The sequence below is a fragment of the Leucoraja erinacea genome, chromosome 38, assembly GCF_028641065.1.
Source record: "Leucoraja erinacea ecotype New England chromosome 38, Leri_hhj_1, whole genome shotgun sequence".
In the NCBI taxonomy this organism is placed as follows: domain Eukaryota; kingdom Metazoa; phylum Chordata; class Chondrichthyes; order Rajiformes; family Rajidae; genus Leucoraja; species Leucoraja erinaceus.
In genome coordinates, this window is record NC_073414.1 from 9,199,749 (window position 1) to 9,218,805 (window position 19,057).

Consider the following 19,057-nt stretch of genomic DNA (forward strand, 5'->3'; position numbering starts at 1 on the left):
TCAAACCCAGGGAAGTGGGAATCTGCAGCGTGGAAATTTCAGGCCCGATGCTGAGTCCAGGCTGCAGGTAAGGCGACAGCTGCGGGCTGCTGGAGGGCGGTGGAGTTGCCAGGGTCAGCGGGCAAAGAGTAGGAGGTACCGGTGGGCGGATGGTCAGTGAGGCAGTGAGGTGAGTAGGCCCCCCTAGATCTCGAGGGCCCTGAGCTTAAGCTTGTCTAGCTTAGACGTAAATCCGGCCCCGTACTTCATCGAGCCGTGGGAAATTGGGAAGGGAAGTAAACAAAGTGTTCATGGAGGAGCCTTTTGGGATCAGTGACCACTGTTTGATTAGGTTTAAAATAGTTATGGATAGGGACAGAGAGGGCTCACGTGTTAACATAGAAACATAGAAATTAGGTGCAGGAGTAGGCCATTCGGCTCTTCGAGCCTGCACCGCCATTCAATATGATCATGGCTGATCATCCAACTCAGAATCCCGTACCTGCCTTCTCTCCATACCCTCTGATCCCCTTAGCCACAAGGGCCACATCTAACTCCCTCTTAAATATAGCCAATGAACTGGCCTCAACTACCCTCTGTGGCAGAGAGTTCCAGAGATTCACCACTCTCTGTGTGAAAAAAGTTCTCCTCATCTCGGTTTTAAAGGATTTCCCCCTTATCCTTAAGCTGTGACCCCTTGTCCTGGACTTCCCCAACATCGGGAACAATCTTCCTGCATCTAGCCTGTCCAACCCCTTAAGAATTTTGTAAGTTTCTATAAGATCCCCTCTCAATCTCCTAAATTCTAGAGAGTATAAACCAAGTCTATCCAGTCTTTCTTCATAGCGTTAAAATGCTAAATTGGGGTAAGGCCAACTTTCAGGGCATGAAAGTCTTGCTCAAGTTGATTGGAGCAGGTCTCAACTGGGGAAAGGAACATTAGCCAAGTTCGATGTTTTTAAAACTGCTGGCAAAAGCTCAGGATATGGACGTCCCTTGTTAGAGTGAAGGGCAAGGCAGGCAAACATAAGGAAGCTTGGTTGACAAGAGAAATTGAGGCATTGGTTAAGAATAAAAAGGACCCATGTGACATGTAAGATCAAGGGCCTGTTTCCACACTGTGTCATCCTATGACACCAGTCATCATCAAATGACCATCTTGTGCAAGGTGAAGATAGACATACAGTTACCACAACAATTGGAGACCATGCAGTAGATTAATCAGTACCAAAGGTACTAGAGCTCCTCTAGTCTGATGAGTACTTCATAAAGCATAATCATTGTTATAATGTAGCAAATGTAGTCTCAAAAGTTATGTTAAAAAGTAACATTGTTGTAAAGCAAGAAAGCCTAGCTCAATTGCGTGATTGAAAGAAACAGCCTTGAAACAGACTCGGGCCCATGAAGTCCTTGCTGATCATCGATCACCCGTTTACACTAGTTCTATATTATCCCACTTTTACATCCACTCCCCATACACTAGGGGCAATTTACAGAGGGTCTTCTTCTTCTTGCGTATGGCGTGCACAGCCTGAAGTTGTAGGACAACTTGTTCTAAAATTGAATCTGAATCTGAATCTGAATCTATTTGATCTTATTTGATTTGTGCTCGCCGGGTTGATTGCATTCGTCAAAACAGGGCGGACCACGTGAAGGTTGCAATCTTCCACCCCTACAAAGGGTAAAAAAATCTACAAACCAGAGCGCCTGGAGGAAACCCATGCGATCGCAGGGAGAACATGCAAACTCCACACAATTAGTACCTTAGGTCGGGGGAATATGGTGCTGGGAGACAGAAGGTCTATCAGCTGCCACCATTGTTTGGGGACAACTTATTCATTATTTAGTGCTCTCACTAAATTCCTGGCACAGCATTGTTTTATCAATCCATTTTATTTAGCATGTTCTCACAAATCATAACGTTCCTGTTAAACCCGAGATTATCAGCTTGCAAAGTGAATTGGATAGCTTCCATTGATGTGCAGTTGGCTTTGGATTTTAGGAACAAAATAACTTATCTAAATGTGCATTATTTAGTGAACAACTGTTTGCATGTTTATTTTTTGCCTGCCTTTTCACCATTGTTTTGAAAGCCGAGAATTTTGCATTTAACTTGACTATTTTCCCTAAACACCTCAAAATTACTGAACACCTGGTCTCAATGGAATGAAAATGTGGACTTCCACCCAAAGGAGCAAATATGGTACTTTGATTAACACTGCATTTAACAGCTCACGAAGGCTGTGCGCTTTAGTTTAGAATGACCCTAATAATGCCCCTGCCCCACTTAGGAAACCTGAACGGAAACCTCTGGAGACTTTGCGCCCCACCCAAGGTTTCCGTGCGGTTCCCGAAGGTTGCAGTTGGTTGCCGGAGGTTGCAGGTAGTGGAAGCAGGTAGAGAGACTGACAAAAACCTCCGGGAACTGCACGGAAACCTTGGGTGGGGCGCAAGGTCTCCAGAGGTTTCCGTTCAGGTTTCCTAAGTGAGACAGGGGCATAAATCTGCAGCCTTTTGCCTTGGATAAATGTTGTGACAAGGGAAGAAAAGACACAAAGTGCTGGATTAACTCAGCGAGGCAGGCAGCATCTCTGGACAACATGGATAAGTGATGTTTCGGGCCAGGATCCTTCTTCTGACCTAAAACGTCACCTTTTCAAATTCTCCAGAGATGCTGCCAGACCCGCTGAGTTACTCCACCACTTTGTGGCTTGTTTTTAGTAAACCAGCATATGAGTTCCTTGCTATTTCAATGGGCGGCACCATGGCACAGCTGTAGAGTTGCTGACCTACAGCTCCAGAGACACGGGTTCACCACTCGGTGGGCTGTTTCCACACTGTATCTCCAAAGTCTAAAGTACAAAGCCTAAAGACATCTAATTTGGAACAACACAATACCAAGCATTCAGATCAATATTCAAATTATTAATTTAAGACTTATTATGCATTTGCCAAGAGGTTTTCACTTTTTATTTGTGTGATGTAAGTGAATATTTTATTTATTGAACATGCCAATTGATTTGCAGATTTTCCAGAACTCGACCTAACACTTTCAAGGGAATATGAATGGCCATCAGTCCACTTATCTTCTTTAAACTTGGTTCAACTCCAGGATCGTCAACCATCCTATTATGTTCAAATTATTTGGTCTTCTCTTTTGGCCAATGTGTTTGGCTTACAACTGCAATTGGAAGACACGGTTGAGCAAGTATGAGAACCGGGTTGAATTCGAAGAGAGCATCCTGCAACAAGCTCCAATCTCCAACCTTGATCAAGCATTCCAAAATTTAACTGACCAGGGTATTGATCCCGATGACAAACTAGATGTGAGTGTTTTTATCAGTTAATTCATAAAACTGATTTCATAGCAAAAGGATCAGCCATGATCATATTGAATTGCAGTGCAGGCTCGAAGGGCCGAATGGCCTACTCCTGCACCTATTTTCTATGTTTCTATGTAAAACCAAACCTGTTAATATTCATCAGTATAATTTTATACCTATTGTTTATCTTCTATTAATAAGCTTCACTTCACTTTACCATTGTTTAAGAAACATAGAAAAATAGGTAAGCCATTTGGCCCTTCGATCAATATGATCATGCTGATCATCCAAAATCAGTAGCCTGTTCCTGCTTTTCCTCCATATCCCTTTAGTCCTAAGAGCTAAATCTAATTATCTCTTGAATTGGCCTCCACTGCCTTCTGTGGCAGAGAATTTGCTCAAATATTTTAATGAATAATGCATTTATGACCATTTTAAGGCACCTTCTTTGTAAACAACATGTGGTGGGCAAAAACATATGAAAATAATTCCCTGTTGTACTTAATGAACCATGCAAAATCACTTTCAAAATGTGCAGGATACTTCAGAGACTGGTTTATAAGGGATATATAGGAGCACAAGACTAAACGCATGCTCAGCAATTGTTTTGCCGAACACCTCCGCTCAGTCCAGCTAATCCTACATGATCTCCCGGTTGCTAAACACTTTAACTCCCCCTCCCATTCCCACACTGACCTTTCTATTCTGGGCCTCCTCCACATTGCCAATGCAAAATGGAGGAACAGCACCTCATATTTCGCTTGAGGAACTTACACCCCAGCGGTATGAATATTGACTTCTCTAACTACAAATAACCCTTGCTTTCCCTCTCTCTCCATCCCACTTCCATCCTAATTCTCTGATCAGTCTGACAACCCTCCTGATTAAATATTTATCTTTGTATGCTTTGTTGTCACCTTCCCACAGCTAACAGTGATCTATTCTACATTTTCATTGAACCTCACTCCCTTTGATGTCTTGTTTTTACACCTTACCCTTCCTTATCTCTATGTCTCCCTCTCCCCTGACTCTCAGACTGAGGAAGGGTCTCGACCCAAAACGTCAACCAATCCTTCTCTCCAGAGATGCTGCCTGTCCTGCAGAGTTACTCTAGCATTTTGTGCCAATCTTCATTTTTTAAATGTTTCATATTTTCTTCTCCTTTAATATTTTATTTCAAAGACAGCTTACCAAATATTAATGCAGAATTTTGTATAATCTATCTGAGGATGCTTTATTGTCATAAATCCCGAATCGGAACAATGAAATTCCTACTTGCAGCAGCACAACAAATATGTAAACATAAGGTACACAAAAATGCTGGAAAACTCAGCGGGTGCAGCAGCATCTATGGAGCGAAGGAAATAGGCAACGTTTTGGGCTGAAACGTTGCCTATTTCCTTCGCTCCATAGATGTTGCTGCACCCGCTGAGTTTCTCCAGCATTTTTGTGTACCTTCGATTTTCCAGCATCCGCAGTTCCTTCTTAAACACATATGTAAACATGTGTGGCCTGGAAAATCATCTTTCCATATTCTCCAGAGGTGTTGCCTGACTCGCTGAGTTACTCCAGCACTTTGTGTCCTTTTGGGTAAATCAACATCTGCAGTTTCTTGTTTCTATATTTTGATATTTTAATGACCACATACTGGATGGCAAAATTTGGTAAGAATATTGGGAAGCAGGAGGAGACGGATAAAGACCTGGCCTAAGACACAAAAAGCTGGAGTAACTCAGTGGGCCAGTCTGAAGAAGGGTTTTGACCCAAAAGGTCACCTATTCCTTTCTCCAGAGTTGCTGTCTGACCCATCGTTTTGTGTATTTGTATCTTTGGTTTAAACCAGCATCTGCAGTTCCTTCCTACACATAAAGATCTGACCCAGGTTATTGAGTAAAATACAAAGGTGCAAATTTGTTTCTCATATGAGACAACTTCCTTGAATTTAGTAATTTCGGTTTAAGTACCTAATTTCCTTGTGTAGATAATTCCTTAGTAAAATAATTCAATCTAATTATAACAAAGTTTCTGCTTATTCTGCAAGATTAAATAGATAAATATCCAAACTGCCTCATCTAGTTAATTAGATTGCTTTCAGAAAAGTAAGAAATAACATGAGCAAATGGCATAGATATCTCCATAATTCATGTGGACCTTCACAGTTATATCTTGGGTTCCCCACTATTACTGTTAGATATAGTGCAAAGTGATAGTAATTAATGTCATATTAACAATGGACCTGCCTTATTTATCATTTGTTCTTTTAATACCTAAGGAAAAAAAAAACTCATTTAAGATCCTCTCCGTCCCCAGTGTATGTTATAGACAATAGACAATAGAGTAGGAGGTGCAGGATTGGGCCAGCACCGCCATTCAATGTGATCATGGCTGATCAACCCCAATCAGTACCCCATTCCTGCCTTCTCCCCAAATCCCCTGACTCCGCTATCTTTAAGAGCCCCATCTAGCTCTTTCTTGAAAGTATCCAGAGAACCGGCCTCCGCCGCCCTCTGAGGCAGAGAATTCCACAGACTCACAACTCTCTGTGAGAAAAAGTGTTTCCTCGTCTCTGTACTAAATGGCTTACCCCTTATTCTTAAACTGTAGCCCCTGGTTCTTGCAAACCAAGGCAACATTCCATCTCCGATGCTCAGATACTTTTAAACTTCTGTGCTTTGATTCCATGAACATCTGCTCAGTGATTCCCATTGCTTCCAGATCCCAGCATTCAACCAGTATATGGATAAGTTTTAAAAAGCATGTGCAGAAAGTTTGAAACATAAATCACTGATAAAACTCAGTAAGTCAGGCAGCGTTGGTGAGAAGAGAAACAGAATGATATATCAGTTTAGTTTAGTTTGGAGATACAGTGTGGAAACAGGCCCTTTGATTTCTTTTCTCTGGAGCGTCAGGATGAGGGACAACCTGATAAGAAGGATATACAATGATGGGAGATATAGATAGGGTAGATAGTCAGTGTCTTTTTCAAGGGTTAAAAAGCCAAATATTAGAGTTCATGGATTTAAGGTTGAGGGTCAAAGGTCATAAATGATAGGAGCAGAATTAGGCCTTTCGGCCCATCAAGTCCACTCCGCAATTCAATCATGGCTGATCTATCTCTCCATCCTAACCCCATTCTCCTGCCTTTCCCCTTAACCATTGACATAAACACTAATATATATATAATATATAGCAATATATCTATCTATCTATCTATCTATCTATCTATCTATCTATCTATCTATCTATCTATCTATCTATCTATCTATCTATCTATCTATCTATCTATCTCTATCTCTATCTCTATCTCTATCTCTATCTCTATCTCTATCTCTATCTCTATCTCTATCTATCTATCTATCTATCTATCTATCTATCTATCACAACCTCATTCTTAACGTGGGAAAAACTAAGGAGATGGTGGTTGACTTCAGGAGGGCGGGGAAACAACACCATACACCTCTGCACATCGACGGAGCTGATGTGGAAAGGGTCAGCAGCATGAAGTTCCTAGGACTACATCTGTCTGATGACCTGACGTCCACGGCCCACACCACAGCTCTGGTCAAAAGAGCCCAGCAGCGACTTCACCCTCTCCGAAGACTACGTAAAGCAGGCCTCCCCACTACACACGTACGGACTTTTTATAGGGGGACTGTCGAGAGCACATTGACCTACGGCATCACTTCCTGGTTCGGGAGCTGCAAGGCGTACGAACGGCACCAACTAGACAGGATAGTGAAGACCGCCAGCAGGATTATTGGTGCTCCACTCCCCTTCCTGCTGGACATATACAGGAAGAGATGTATCAGCAGAGCCATCTCCATCATCAAAGACCCTTACCACCCATCGCATGACATTTTCTCCATCCTGCCATCTGGGAAGAGGTACAGGAGCATTAGCTGCAAAACCAGCAGGATGCTCCTCAGCTTCTTCCCACAGGCTATAAGACCGCTAAATGGACTTTGCCCCCTGCCAAGTATCGCGCACAAACCCCCACACTGCAGCAGAGCCACTGTTGTGCCGCTGCCGGTCGGAACGCCTGTTGAATGTTTAGTAGAGTGTTAAATTTGTTCATGATACATGTATTTTTTATTTATTTTTATTTTTATTTTTTCTATTTATTTTTCATGCACACTGGTTGAGTAATGGACACTGGTTGAGTAACGTTTTTTTGTTTCCTCTGGGTATGCGAATACTCAGGAAATGACAATAAAGATATACAATACTATACAATACAATCTTCTATCTATCTATTATTATATAAAAAGTCTGTGGCTGCCGCCTGCCGTCCGTCCGTCCGGCTGCCTTTTGATTCGTTCCATCGTGTGATGTCACAATGCCCAATACACTCCTTCCTATCAGCTTCCAACACACTTCAAAACAAAGTTGCAAGACAGGAACACTCTGAACTTTTCACCTCAATGGGATATCACAGCAAGTGCTGCAACAGGAGGGGGAGGGCCAATTGGTATTGCAATTGGAACTGCTGCAGCAGACAGGGTGGTGCAATTGGAATTTTTTTTCAATCCACTGCTGAGGGAGGCAGGGGAGTGCTGGAAACTTACATTTGGCAACGGCTTCAGTTCCATTGGAGGAGACGGGTGCATGGTGGAATATTGGGTTGGGGGAATCACACCATTGGGGGAGCAGACCCAACGGGTCTGCACTTGTTCTAGTATACTTTTAAAACTCTCGCCCCATCCGACCGCCTGCCGTACGGATCCCTTCCTGCCTTTCGATTCGTTCCCGCCGTGCGATGTCACAATGCCTGATGCTCGCGGACGTCCAATCGCGATGCCCGACGCTCGTGGACGTCCAATCGGAATGGATCCATTTGCATCTACGGCTTCCGACCGCGTTTCTTCCTTTGATTCACCGCAACTCCGAAACCGGACGCAGAATCGCCGACGTATTTTCCATTTCGGTATAGATTTCGCTTTTCTTTCTAAGTATCCGCTCCTCATTACATTTCGTCGTGTTTAAGTACACTTTTTTAATCAAATCCTTCACCCCCACCCCCACCACAATATTTCAAAAATAAACAGGTTTCTCACCCATAGAAGCAGCCCCAGCCCCAGCCCCTGGTGAACGTTCCATCGTGTGATGTCACAATGCCCGATGCTCACAGATGTCCAATCGGAATGGATTAATTTACATATACCTTTGCAGGAGCCACAGCCCCGGTGAACGTTCCATCGTGTGATGTCACAATGCCCAATGTTCAAATACATTGTTGCCATATTGGGAGTACAGAGAATAGGCTGTGGGCCGAGGAGCTTTATTCAGCAGTTTCGTGACCCAAGTCACCAAACTACATGAAATTTTCACATATTGTGTAAAAATATTTATATAAATCACCCCTGAAACTCGATATGAAGAAGACTTGCACATTTTTATTAAATTAGAGAAAAACGGGAAAAATGTCGGGAATTTTTTAGTCCAATGAAAGCACGTTTGACATTGAGTTGTCTGCCAGTTGGCCAATCACGCGCTTTGTTTCAGGCAAGCACACAAAATGGCTGAGGGGGCTTCACAGATGCCTGTTTTACTGGAGATTCCGATGTGTTTTTCTGTAGAATAAATGTCATGGAAACTTGCAGCAGGTTCATTGTATTTAGTGGGAAAAGCATAAAAAAGGCTGAAGAAAGTGCTGCGAAGTGGATTAAAGTGCAAGAAAGCAAAGTCCCTACTTTTCACTCACTCACTCACTCACTCACTCACTCACTCATTCATGAAATTGAGGGCCTAAACTATAACACGGTCAATTAAACATTGTCACTAATGCCAGCCTGTTGTAGAGTAATAAGTCTTTAACAAATAATCTCGAAGCTGCCTGCGAACACTTGCCGGGAAAAAGTGCTCCGATCACGGAACTTAGGTACTTGCGGTAAATAGCGATCGATATCCCTCCGTTTTTCTCCCGTTATCAGGGTCTGAAAATGAGCAAATGACCGCTACAGACGGCACTATGTACAGCCCTCACCCCTGCCCGCCCGCGGAGATGATCCTCGGCTCCACGATCGCGAATCGGCCGCTTATTAATTGAGACCGCGGGCTTCACTTTACCGCGAGTACCGGTAAGTTTTCACAGGCAGCTCCGAGATTATTTGTTAAAGACTTATTACTCTACAACACACTGGCATTAGTGACAATGTTTAATTTACTGTAATAGCTTACACCCCCCCCCTCCCCCCCCACTCTTTCGCCTCTCTCCCCCTCCCCATCCCACTCCCCCCCTCTTCCCCCCCCCTCCACACTCTTCCCCCCTCTCCCTCCTCATTCCCTTACCGTGCACAGTCTCTGTTTTTAAGAAGGAACTACAGATGCTGGAAAATCGAAGGTAGACATAAAAAAAGCTGAATAAAACTCAGCGGGTACGGCAGCATCTATGGAGCGAAATTGAATGGTCACCGTTGGCCGAAACCCGGAAGAAGGCACCCGCTGAGCTTATCCAGCTTATTTGTTGTTGTACCAACCTCTCTCTCTCTCTGCCCTTCTTCTTCTCTCGACTCATGCACGCCCGCCCCAACCCCCCCCCCCCCCCCTTCACCTCTCTCCCCCTTCTCTCCCCCCCCCCTCCCCCTCTCCCTCTCCACCCTCCTCCTCCCCCCTTCCTCACACAATATTTTTGTGGGGGCGGGTTCACAGTGCGTGTGACTGTTTGTGGAGGCGGCCACGTGCTCTCCATTCAAGAAGACGCTCATCTGTTTGTGGAGGCGCGAGCTTAGTGTGTGACCAAAGACCCCCCCCCCCTTGGTGCTGGAGGCGGGCGCAGCATCTTGAACGCTCAGCGATTGTTTGAATTCTTCACTAACCGTCATTCTGAGTTTGCTTGTGAAGAGAAAAGTCCTGAATTGCATTTGTCTGATGAAGGAAGATTGGTCCCGATGTTGTGGAAGTCCAGGACAAGCGGGACACAGTTTAAGGATAAAGGGGAAATCCTTTAGTACTGAGATGAGGAAAACATTTTTCACACAGATAGTGGTGCGTCTCTGGAACTCTCTGCCACAGAAGGTAGTTGAGGCCAGTTCATTGGCTATATTTAAGAGGGAGTTAGATGTGGCCCTTGTGGCTAAAGGGATCAGGGGGTATGGAGAGAAGGCAGGTACAGGACACTGAGCTGGATGATCAGCCATGATTATATTGAATGGCGGTGCAGGCTCGAAGGGCCGAATGGTCTACTCCTGCACTTAATTTCTATGTTTCTATGTGTCCCTCTCCTCACCCCTCTCCCTCTGCCACCCATCTCTCTCTCCCCCACCCCCCTTCCCTCTCTACCACCACCCACTTCCCTCTCTACCACCACCCCCTTCCCCCTACCCCTCTGTCCCTCTTTCACCACTGCCCCTACCCATCCCTCCCCACTCTTCCACTTCTATCCCCCTTACCTCACGCCTCTCTCACCCCCACCCATCTCTCTTCCCCTCCCTTCCCCTCTCCCTCCCCCCCCCCTTCCCCTACCCCTCTGTCCCCTCTTCCACCACTCCCCCGTCCCTCTTCTACCACTCCCGCTACCCCTCTACCCCTCTACCCCCTCCCTCCCTCCCCACTCTTCCACTTCTCTCCCTCCTCCTCCTCCCCCCCTCTCCTCACCCCTCTCCCATCCCTCTCTAAACCCCTCTACCCTTCCCCTCTCCACCCCACCCCCTTCCCCTCTCCCCCCACACCCCCCTTCCCCTCTACCCTCTCCCTCTTCTACCACCCTGCTACCCCTCTACCCCCCCTCCCCACTCTTCCCACTTTCCCCTCCCCCTCTCCCCCTCTCCCCACCCCTCTCCCATCCCTCTCTCCCCCACCCCCCCTTCCCTCTCTACCCCACCCCTTCCCCTCTCCCCCCCCACACCCTTCCCCTATCCCTCTGTCCCTCTTCCATCACTCCTGCTACCCCTCTCCTCCCTCCCCACTCTTTCCCCTCTTTCCCCCCCCCCCTCCCCCATCCCTCCCTCCTCCCCTCCCTCCCCATCCCCCCTCCCCCAAAGCTCTCTCCCCATCCCTCACCCCCTACCCCGCTCTCCTTTCCCTCCCAAATCTATCCCGTTTCCTCCTCCTCCCTCCCCTCTTCTCACCCCCCCGCAAACGCCGTTCGCAAACGCCGTTGGGGAAACAGATGTCACAATGCCCAATGCTCAAAGGCATTGTTGCCATAGAGGGAGTACAGAGAAGGTTCACCAATGGAGAGAGTACAGAGGAGATTTACTAGAATGTTGCCAGGGTTTCATCAACTAAGTTACAGAGAAAGGTTGAACAAGTTAGGGCTTTATTCTTTGGAGCGCAGAAGGTTAAGGGGGGACTTGATAGAGGTCTTTAAAATGATGAGAGGGATAGACAGAGTTGACGTGGATAAGCTTTTCCCCACTGAGAGGAGGGAAGATGCAAACAAGGGGACATGACTTGAGAATTAAGGGACAGAAGTTTAGGGGTAACATGAGGGGGAACTTCTTTACTCAGAGAGTGGTAGCTGTGTGGAATGAGCTTCCAGTGAAGGTGGTGGAGGCAGGTTCGTTTTTATAATTTAAAAATAAATTGGATAGTTATATGGACGGGAAAGGAATGGAAGGTTATGGTCTGAGCGCAGGTATATGGGACTAGGGGAGAATACGTGTTCGGCACGGACTAGAAGGGTCGAGATGGCCTGTTTCCGTGCTGTAATTGTTATATGGTTATATGGTTAAGGTTCACCAGACTGATTCCTGGGATGTCAGGACTTTCATATGAAGAAAGACTGGATAGACTCGGCTTGTACTCGCTAGATTTTAGAAGATTGAGGGAGGATCTTATAGAAACTCCTGATTACATTTTGTCGTATTTATGTACACATTTTTAATCAAATCCTCCTCCCCCCCCCCCCCAATATTTAAAAAAAAAACTGGCATCTCACCCATAGAATCAGCCCCAGCCCCTGATGAACATGGTGTGATGTCACAATGCCCAATGTTCACATATGTCCAATCGGAATGGAATCATTTACATATGCCTTTGCAGCAGCACCAGCACCCGCTGAACGTTCCATCGTGTGATGTCACAATGTCCAATGCTCAAAGACATTCTTGCCATAGAGGGAGTACAGAGAAGGTTCACCAGACTTATTCCTGGGATGTCAGGACTTTCATATGAAGAAAGACAAGATAGACTCGGCTTGTACTCGCTAGAATTTAGAAGATTGAGGGCAGATCTTATAGAAACGTACAAAATTCTTAAGGGGTTGGACAGGCTAGATGCAGGAAGATTGTTCCAGATGTTGGGGAAGTCCAGAACAAGGGGTCACAGTTTAAAGATAAGGTGGAAATCCTTTAGGACAGAGATGAGAAAAACATGTTTCACACAGAGAGTGGTGAATCTCTGGAATTCTCCGCCACAGAAGGTAGTTGAGGCCAGTTCATGGGCTAGATTTAAGAGGGAGTTAGATGTGGCCCTTGTGGCTAAAGGGATCAGGGGGTATGGAGAGAAGGCAGGTACAGGTTACTGAGTTGGATGATCAGCCATGATCATATTGAATGGTGGTGCAGGCTCCAAGGGCCGAATGGCCTACTACTGCACTTAATTTCTATGTTTCCCTCTCCTCACCCCTCCCCCTCTCCTCACCCCTCTCCCTCTCCTCACCCCTCATCCCTCTCTCCCTCACCCCCCTTCCCTCTCTACCCCACCCCCCTTCCCTCTCTCCTCCTGCCCCCTTCCTCCTCCCCCTCTGTCCCTCTTCCATCACTCCCCCTACCCCTCACCTCCTCCCTCCCCACTCTTCCATGTCTCCCCCTTCCCCCCCTCCACTCTCCCTCCGCACTCTTTCCCCTCTCTCCCCCCCCCCCTCTCCCACTCCCTCCCTCCTCCCCTCCCTCCACATCCCCCCCCCCCCCCACATCTCTCCCCCCATCCCCCTCTCACCCCCCTACCCCGCTCTCTCCTTTCCCTCCCAAATCTGTCCCGTTTCCTCCTCCTCCTCTCCCCCCCTCCCCTCTTAACCATATAATAACAATTACAGCACGGAAACAGGCCATCTCGGCCCTACAAGTCCGTGCCAAACAAATGTTTTTTTCCCCTTAGTCCCACCTGCCTGCACTCATACCATAACCCTCCATTCCCTTCTCATCCATATGCCTATCCAATTTATTTTTAAATGATACCAATGAACCTGCCTCCACCACTTCCACTGGAAGCTCATTCCACACCGCCACCACTCTCTGAGTGAAGAAGTTCCCCCTCATATTACCCCTAAACTTCTGTCCCTTAATTCTGAAGTCATGTCCTCTTGTTTGAATCTTCCCTATTCTCAAAGGGAAAAGCTTTTCCACATTAACTCTGTGCCACATCTTCTCACTCCCCCCCCTCCCCCCACCTGTGAGTTTGGGCGGTGGTTAATATGAGTGCTCCCCCTCCCCCCCCCCCTCCGCAAACGCTGTTGGGGAAACAGACCCAACGGGTCTGCACTTGGTCTAGTAATATATATATATATATTGCTATATTTAAGTGGGAGTTAGATGTGGCCCTTGTGGCTAAGGGGATCAGAGGGTATGGAGAGAAGGCAGGTACGGGATACTGAGTTGGATGATCAGCCATGATCATATTGAATGGCGGTGCAGGCTCGAAGGGCCGAATGGCCTACTCCTGCACCTAATTTCTATGTTTCTAATCAAGAATCTATCTATCACTGGTTTAAAAATATTTATTGACTTGGCCTCCACAGTCTTCTGTGGCAATTAATTCCACAGATTCACCCCCCTCTGTAAAGAAATTCCTCCTCATCTCTTTCCTAAAGGTACATCCTTTAATTCTGAGGCTATGGCTGCTTGTCCTAGACTCTCCCACCAGTGGAAACATCCTCTCCACATCTACTCTATCCAAGCCTTTCATTATTTTACGAAAGCTGAAAAGAGATTTGCAAGGCTTTTATTTACAGAGAGTGATAGGTTTTTGGAATGCACTGCCTGGGGAAAATGGTGAAAATAGTTGTAATAGCAAAGTCAAAGAGGCATTTAGACAGGTGCATGGGCAGGGAATAGATAGATGGAGGACGTGCAGCAAAATGAAATTGCTTTAACTTGGCATCATGGTTGGTGTAGATATGATGAGCCGAAGGGCTGTACTTTTCTGTTTCTGCGCTCAAAAGGGCTGCAATGGCTTGGTTACTGGGTATATTTTCAAAATACCCTTAGGGGTATTTAAGGTCGGGCAACGCCCGTGCCCTTTTCAGGAGTAGGGAGCTGTATCTGACCGATTAAAACACGTCCCAAGCACACATCTTGTGTCCACTTCGTTTTTCGCTGGACTCCTGCGACTCCCTGCTATAATGGATTGATATTTTTAAATGTGCATGAAAGTGGCACAGAGGTAAACAATCTTTTAAATGGTCTTTTTCGAATGGTTGAATGGGCACGAGGGAGCAAGTGCCGTAATCTTGGTTCTTTTTCTTATATCCTTTTCATAGTCATCCAGTGCACAAGATCTGGAAAAGCAGGGGCAGTGTCCAATTCATCCCTTGAAGCTCATACACATCAATCCAGAAAAAAAATATTCTGATGAACCTCTTCTGCATCCACTCCAAAGTCTCCACACCTCACCTACATCTTGGTGACCAGAAATTCAAGCATTCCTTAAGCCTTTTTTCTAACCACCCTATCCACTTGTGGCTAAACTGTTCTAATGTTTACTTGAACTTTAACTACTTAAACCAATAAAGTTTTGGAAAATCTTAAGATTTAAAAATAATTCTTTGTCAGTGATTTTAATGTAAATTTTGTCCAACCATCTGGGTCATGACACTAAAATTATGGAAGTTTGCATTTTAAGTGATTTAATGGCCATAATAAATCGATAAAGACAAATCTATAAGATTTACCATTTATTTAGTTGGAGTGAGAAACGCATAAAGTGTAAAATCAGATTTAAGGGCCTGTGCCATTTTCACAACCTAATTCACGACCTCTGCTGAATTTGCCCTTGACTCATACTTGCAGCATGGTCGTCACGAGGTCGTAGGAGGTCGTAGGTAGGTCGTAGGTAGGTTGTGACGCTAGTCGTAAGTGCTTGGGCATCAAGTAGGTCGGGGTGTTTTTCTAGCCTGATTAAAAATGTCCACGAGTAAAAAAGGTCGTGAATTAGATCGTGAAAGTGGGACAGGCCCTTTAGGATGCATATCACCAGTAGCGGACTGGGTCTAAAAATATTGGTTGCCAGGAGACAAAGGGGGCCCACCCACAACTACAATGCTATCATTTAACAGGGGCCCACTTGCCATCACTTGCTATCACTTCATCAGGGGCCCACTTGCCATCGGGCAATATGACACCCTGGCCAATCCGCCACTGCATATCACCATTCCATATATTTATACTTTCACAAAGCTTGACTGTGGTAAAATTGTTCTGATATACATACTAACTAAATATTGTGGATATGAGAATATTTGGCACTATTTACTTTACGCCACCTTATACAAAGAGTGTAAGATTTTTTGTACAATATATATTATTTTTTCTCGTAACCTAATTTTCCATCTTCTGACCAGAACTTAATCATGCCTTTTTTTGATTTGTGCCAAGATGATATTTAAAATGCATTGTTAGAAAATGCTATTAACTTTCTTGGGATTTAGAAATTCATGCAGATTTATGCACTTGTAACTTAAATAGTTTCATGATTACAAATTCAAGTTTTTAACTTGCACAATTTAACCAAACTTTCTTTTACTTTCAGCACTACTATGCTTTCCCTTATTTCTTAAAGATCAAACTCTCCTGTGAAAAGCAGGTACTGTAACTACATTCAATGACTACAACTTACATTTGTATTTTTACCTTCAACATCATAATTGGTAAATAATATTGGGGATATCAAGACTTTTGAGGTGGGCTTTGAAGAGGTGCAGGTGCTCAAAATGGTGGGTTGAAAATGGTTGGTGGTGGTGGGGTTGGAATAAGCAAATTTATCTGCAAACCACGTCTTTGGAATGTGGGAGGAAACCGGAGTACCGGGAAGAAACCCACGCGGTCACATGGAGAACGTACAAACTCCACACAGATAGCACCCTTAGTCAGGATCGAACCCGGGTCTCTGGCGCTGTAAGGCAGCAACTCTACCGCTGTGTTTAAGAAGGAACTGCAGATGCTGGAAAATCGAAGGTACACATAAAAGCTGGAGAAACTCAGCGGGTGCAGCAGCATCTATGGAGCGAAGGAAATAGGCAACGTTTCGGGCCGATACCCTTCTTCTTCTAACGCTGTGCTGCCCTATTGATGGAATGTAGGGAGAATTGGATGCAGGAATTAGTTAATGGCGTGGGATGGGATTGTTCTATGTTGGTTTTGCTCAATGAATGAAAGCGGCTGCTCTCTCTGTTGCATGAAAATTTGGAGAGCCAAGCTAATGTTAAATATCTAGCCAGGTTCATAACTTAAGAACAATGCAAACATATGATCATCTGATGGTGTTGTTCATTGTTCTGTACCATTGTTTGTGACTACAGTATATGAAAGCATGTACTTGATTATCAGACGAACTTCATGGCAGATCTACCAATATTTCCATTCTGATGTGTTTTTGTATGTTATCTCTTTAAAAATGATTTGATTTTGATTTTTGAATTTGTATTTAATTTCAGCCCTTCTCATTCATAAACTGTAACTCCCAGAACAAATTTCTTTTTCACTTAATTTAGGAAGAAAATGAAATAGCTTCTCGATCTGCCTACCTTCAGGGAATGTTTCCTATTGTAAATATAAAATTTCAATCACCGGTGAATTCAATTTACAATCTGCCAGAATTGTTGGAGATTGTCATAACGGCAGTACCAGTGTCTGATGATGGTGAGTACATTGTATAAATGCTACAAGCGAGTGTAGACCAAATAAGTGGAACAAAATGTCCCTGGTATGCCTGGGGGGGGGGGGGGGGGGGGGGGGGCGGCATGGTGGAGCAGCGGTACAGTTGTTGCCGCCTTACAGCACCAGAGACCTGGGTTCGATCCTGACTACAGGTGCTGTCTGTACAGTGTTTATACGTTCTCCCTGTGATCTGCGTGGGCTTTCTCCAGGAGCTCCAGTTTCCTCCCACACTCCAAAGGTTTGTAGGCTAATTGGCTTTGGTGAAAATTGTAAATTGTCCCCAGTGTGTATAGGATAGCGTTTGTCTGCCTGGATCGCTGGTCGGTGCGGACTCGGTGGGTCGAAGGGCCTGTTTCTCTGAACTAAACTAAAACTGAAAAGATTGGATCACAGTTAAGACAGAGAGAAAATATCAGAGGGCCTATAAAGAATTTTTTCACATGTATTTTGATTTAAGATTGTGCAAGAGGACTGTATAATTGCCAATTTTTTCTGTCTAAACATACAACACCGGAGAGAACAGTAAGTCTGATGAACAGAGCACAATAAATGGCTTGTCGGATGTAGATTGGCCTCTTGTGTGGTTTGAGTGTCAGGTCTTTTCCAGTGTTGCTTCTCCAGAATTAAAAGATAAAGATGTGGCATTCATAAAGTCATAAGGCTATTTAAAAAAATGTAATATATGTTCAACAATTCACTAGACGGAATTGGAGTCAATTTAAAAGTTGGCAAAGGCGGAGTGAAACTAATTGGGAGTGGGATGAGTTTAAATTCATGTCAGCTTGGTCTAAAGATGGAAGAAGGACCTCTACCCCAAACGTTACCCATTCCTTCTTTCCTGAGATGCTGCCTGTCCTGCTGAGTTATTCTACATTTTGTGTCTATCTACGGTTTAAACCAGCACCAGCAGTTCCTTTGTACACACAGATTATTTCTCATGTGTTTCAAAATAATGGTATGTTACCCGGAGAGGAATTCACCCAAAAGATAGCACATTTGGACACGCCTGTTGAGGGCCTGTCCCACTTACGCGACTTTTTCGGCGACTGCCGGCACCCGTCATAGGTCGCCGAAAATGTTCAACATGTTGAAAATTCAGCGGCGACCAGAAAGATGCTATGACTCTTTGGGTGGCTAGGAGACTACTCACGATCATACAGACGACACCCTGTCGACATGTTGTGGGGTGACGATTGTATGGTCGTGAGTAGTCGCCCAAAGAATCGTACCTTGTTCTGGTCGCCGCTGGATTTTCAACATGTTGAAAATTTTCGGCAACCTGTAACGACCTATGAGGGGTGCCGTCAGTCGCCGAAAAAGTTGCGTAAGTGAGACAGGCCCTTTGGAGTAATTCACCGATTCTGAAACTGTAACTTGGGAATTCGTAGAACCTGATGCCAAAGATATTGGAAAAGATTTTGTGTGGTTCAGGATTGTTGAATTGATTGTCAAATCAATGTTGTGAAAATAAATCAGCACATAACCCAAGACTTGTTTTTTGAGGGAGTGCAGCGTAGGTTTACAAGGTTAATTCCCGGGATGGCGGGACTGTCATGTGCTGAGAGAATGTAGCAGTTGCCTTGTACACTCTGGAGTTTAGAAGGATGAGAGGACATCTCATTGAAACATATAAGATTGTTAAGGGTTTGAACACGCTAGAGGCAGGAAACATGTTCCCGATGTTGGGGGAGTCCAGAACCAGGGTCCACAGTTTAAGAATAAGGAGTAAGCCATTTAGAACGGAGATGAGGAAACACTTTTTCTCACAGAGAGTGGTGAGTCTGTGGAATTCTCTGCCTCAGAGGGAGGTGGAGGCAGGTTCTCTGGATGCTTTCAAGAGAGAGCTAGATAGGGCTCTTAAAAATAGTGGAGTCAGGTGATATGGGGAGAAGGCAGGAACAGGGTACTGATTGGGGATGATCAGCCATGATCACATTGAAT

The 19,057-nt window shown here is 45.0% G+C and overlaps 1 protein-coding gene across 1 annotated transcript in view; it reads left to right on the forward strand.

Annotated features, from left to right (window-relative positions):
* Positions 1-3,005: 3,005 nt before the first annotated feature.
* Positions 3,006-19,057, forward strand: part of LOC129714265 (cation channel sperm-associated auxiliary subunit gamma-like) — a 68,643-nt gene continuing 52,591 nt past the window's right edge. Inside the window, exons 1-3 of the mRNA XM_055663814.1 lie at positions 3,006-3,305; positions 15,990-16,043; positions 16,951-17,098. Of these exons, the coding sequence (XP_055519789.1) occupies positions 3,111-3,305; positions 15,990-16,043; positions 16,951-17,098 (397 nt within the window). The 5' untranslated portion in view covers positions 3,006-3,110. The remainder of the gene's footprint in view (positions 3,306-15,989; positions 16,044-16,950; positions 17,099-19,057) is intronic.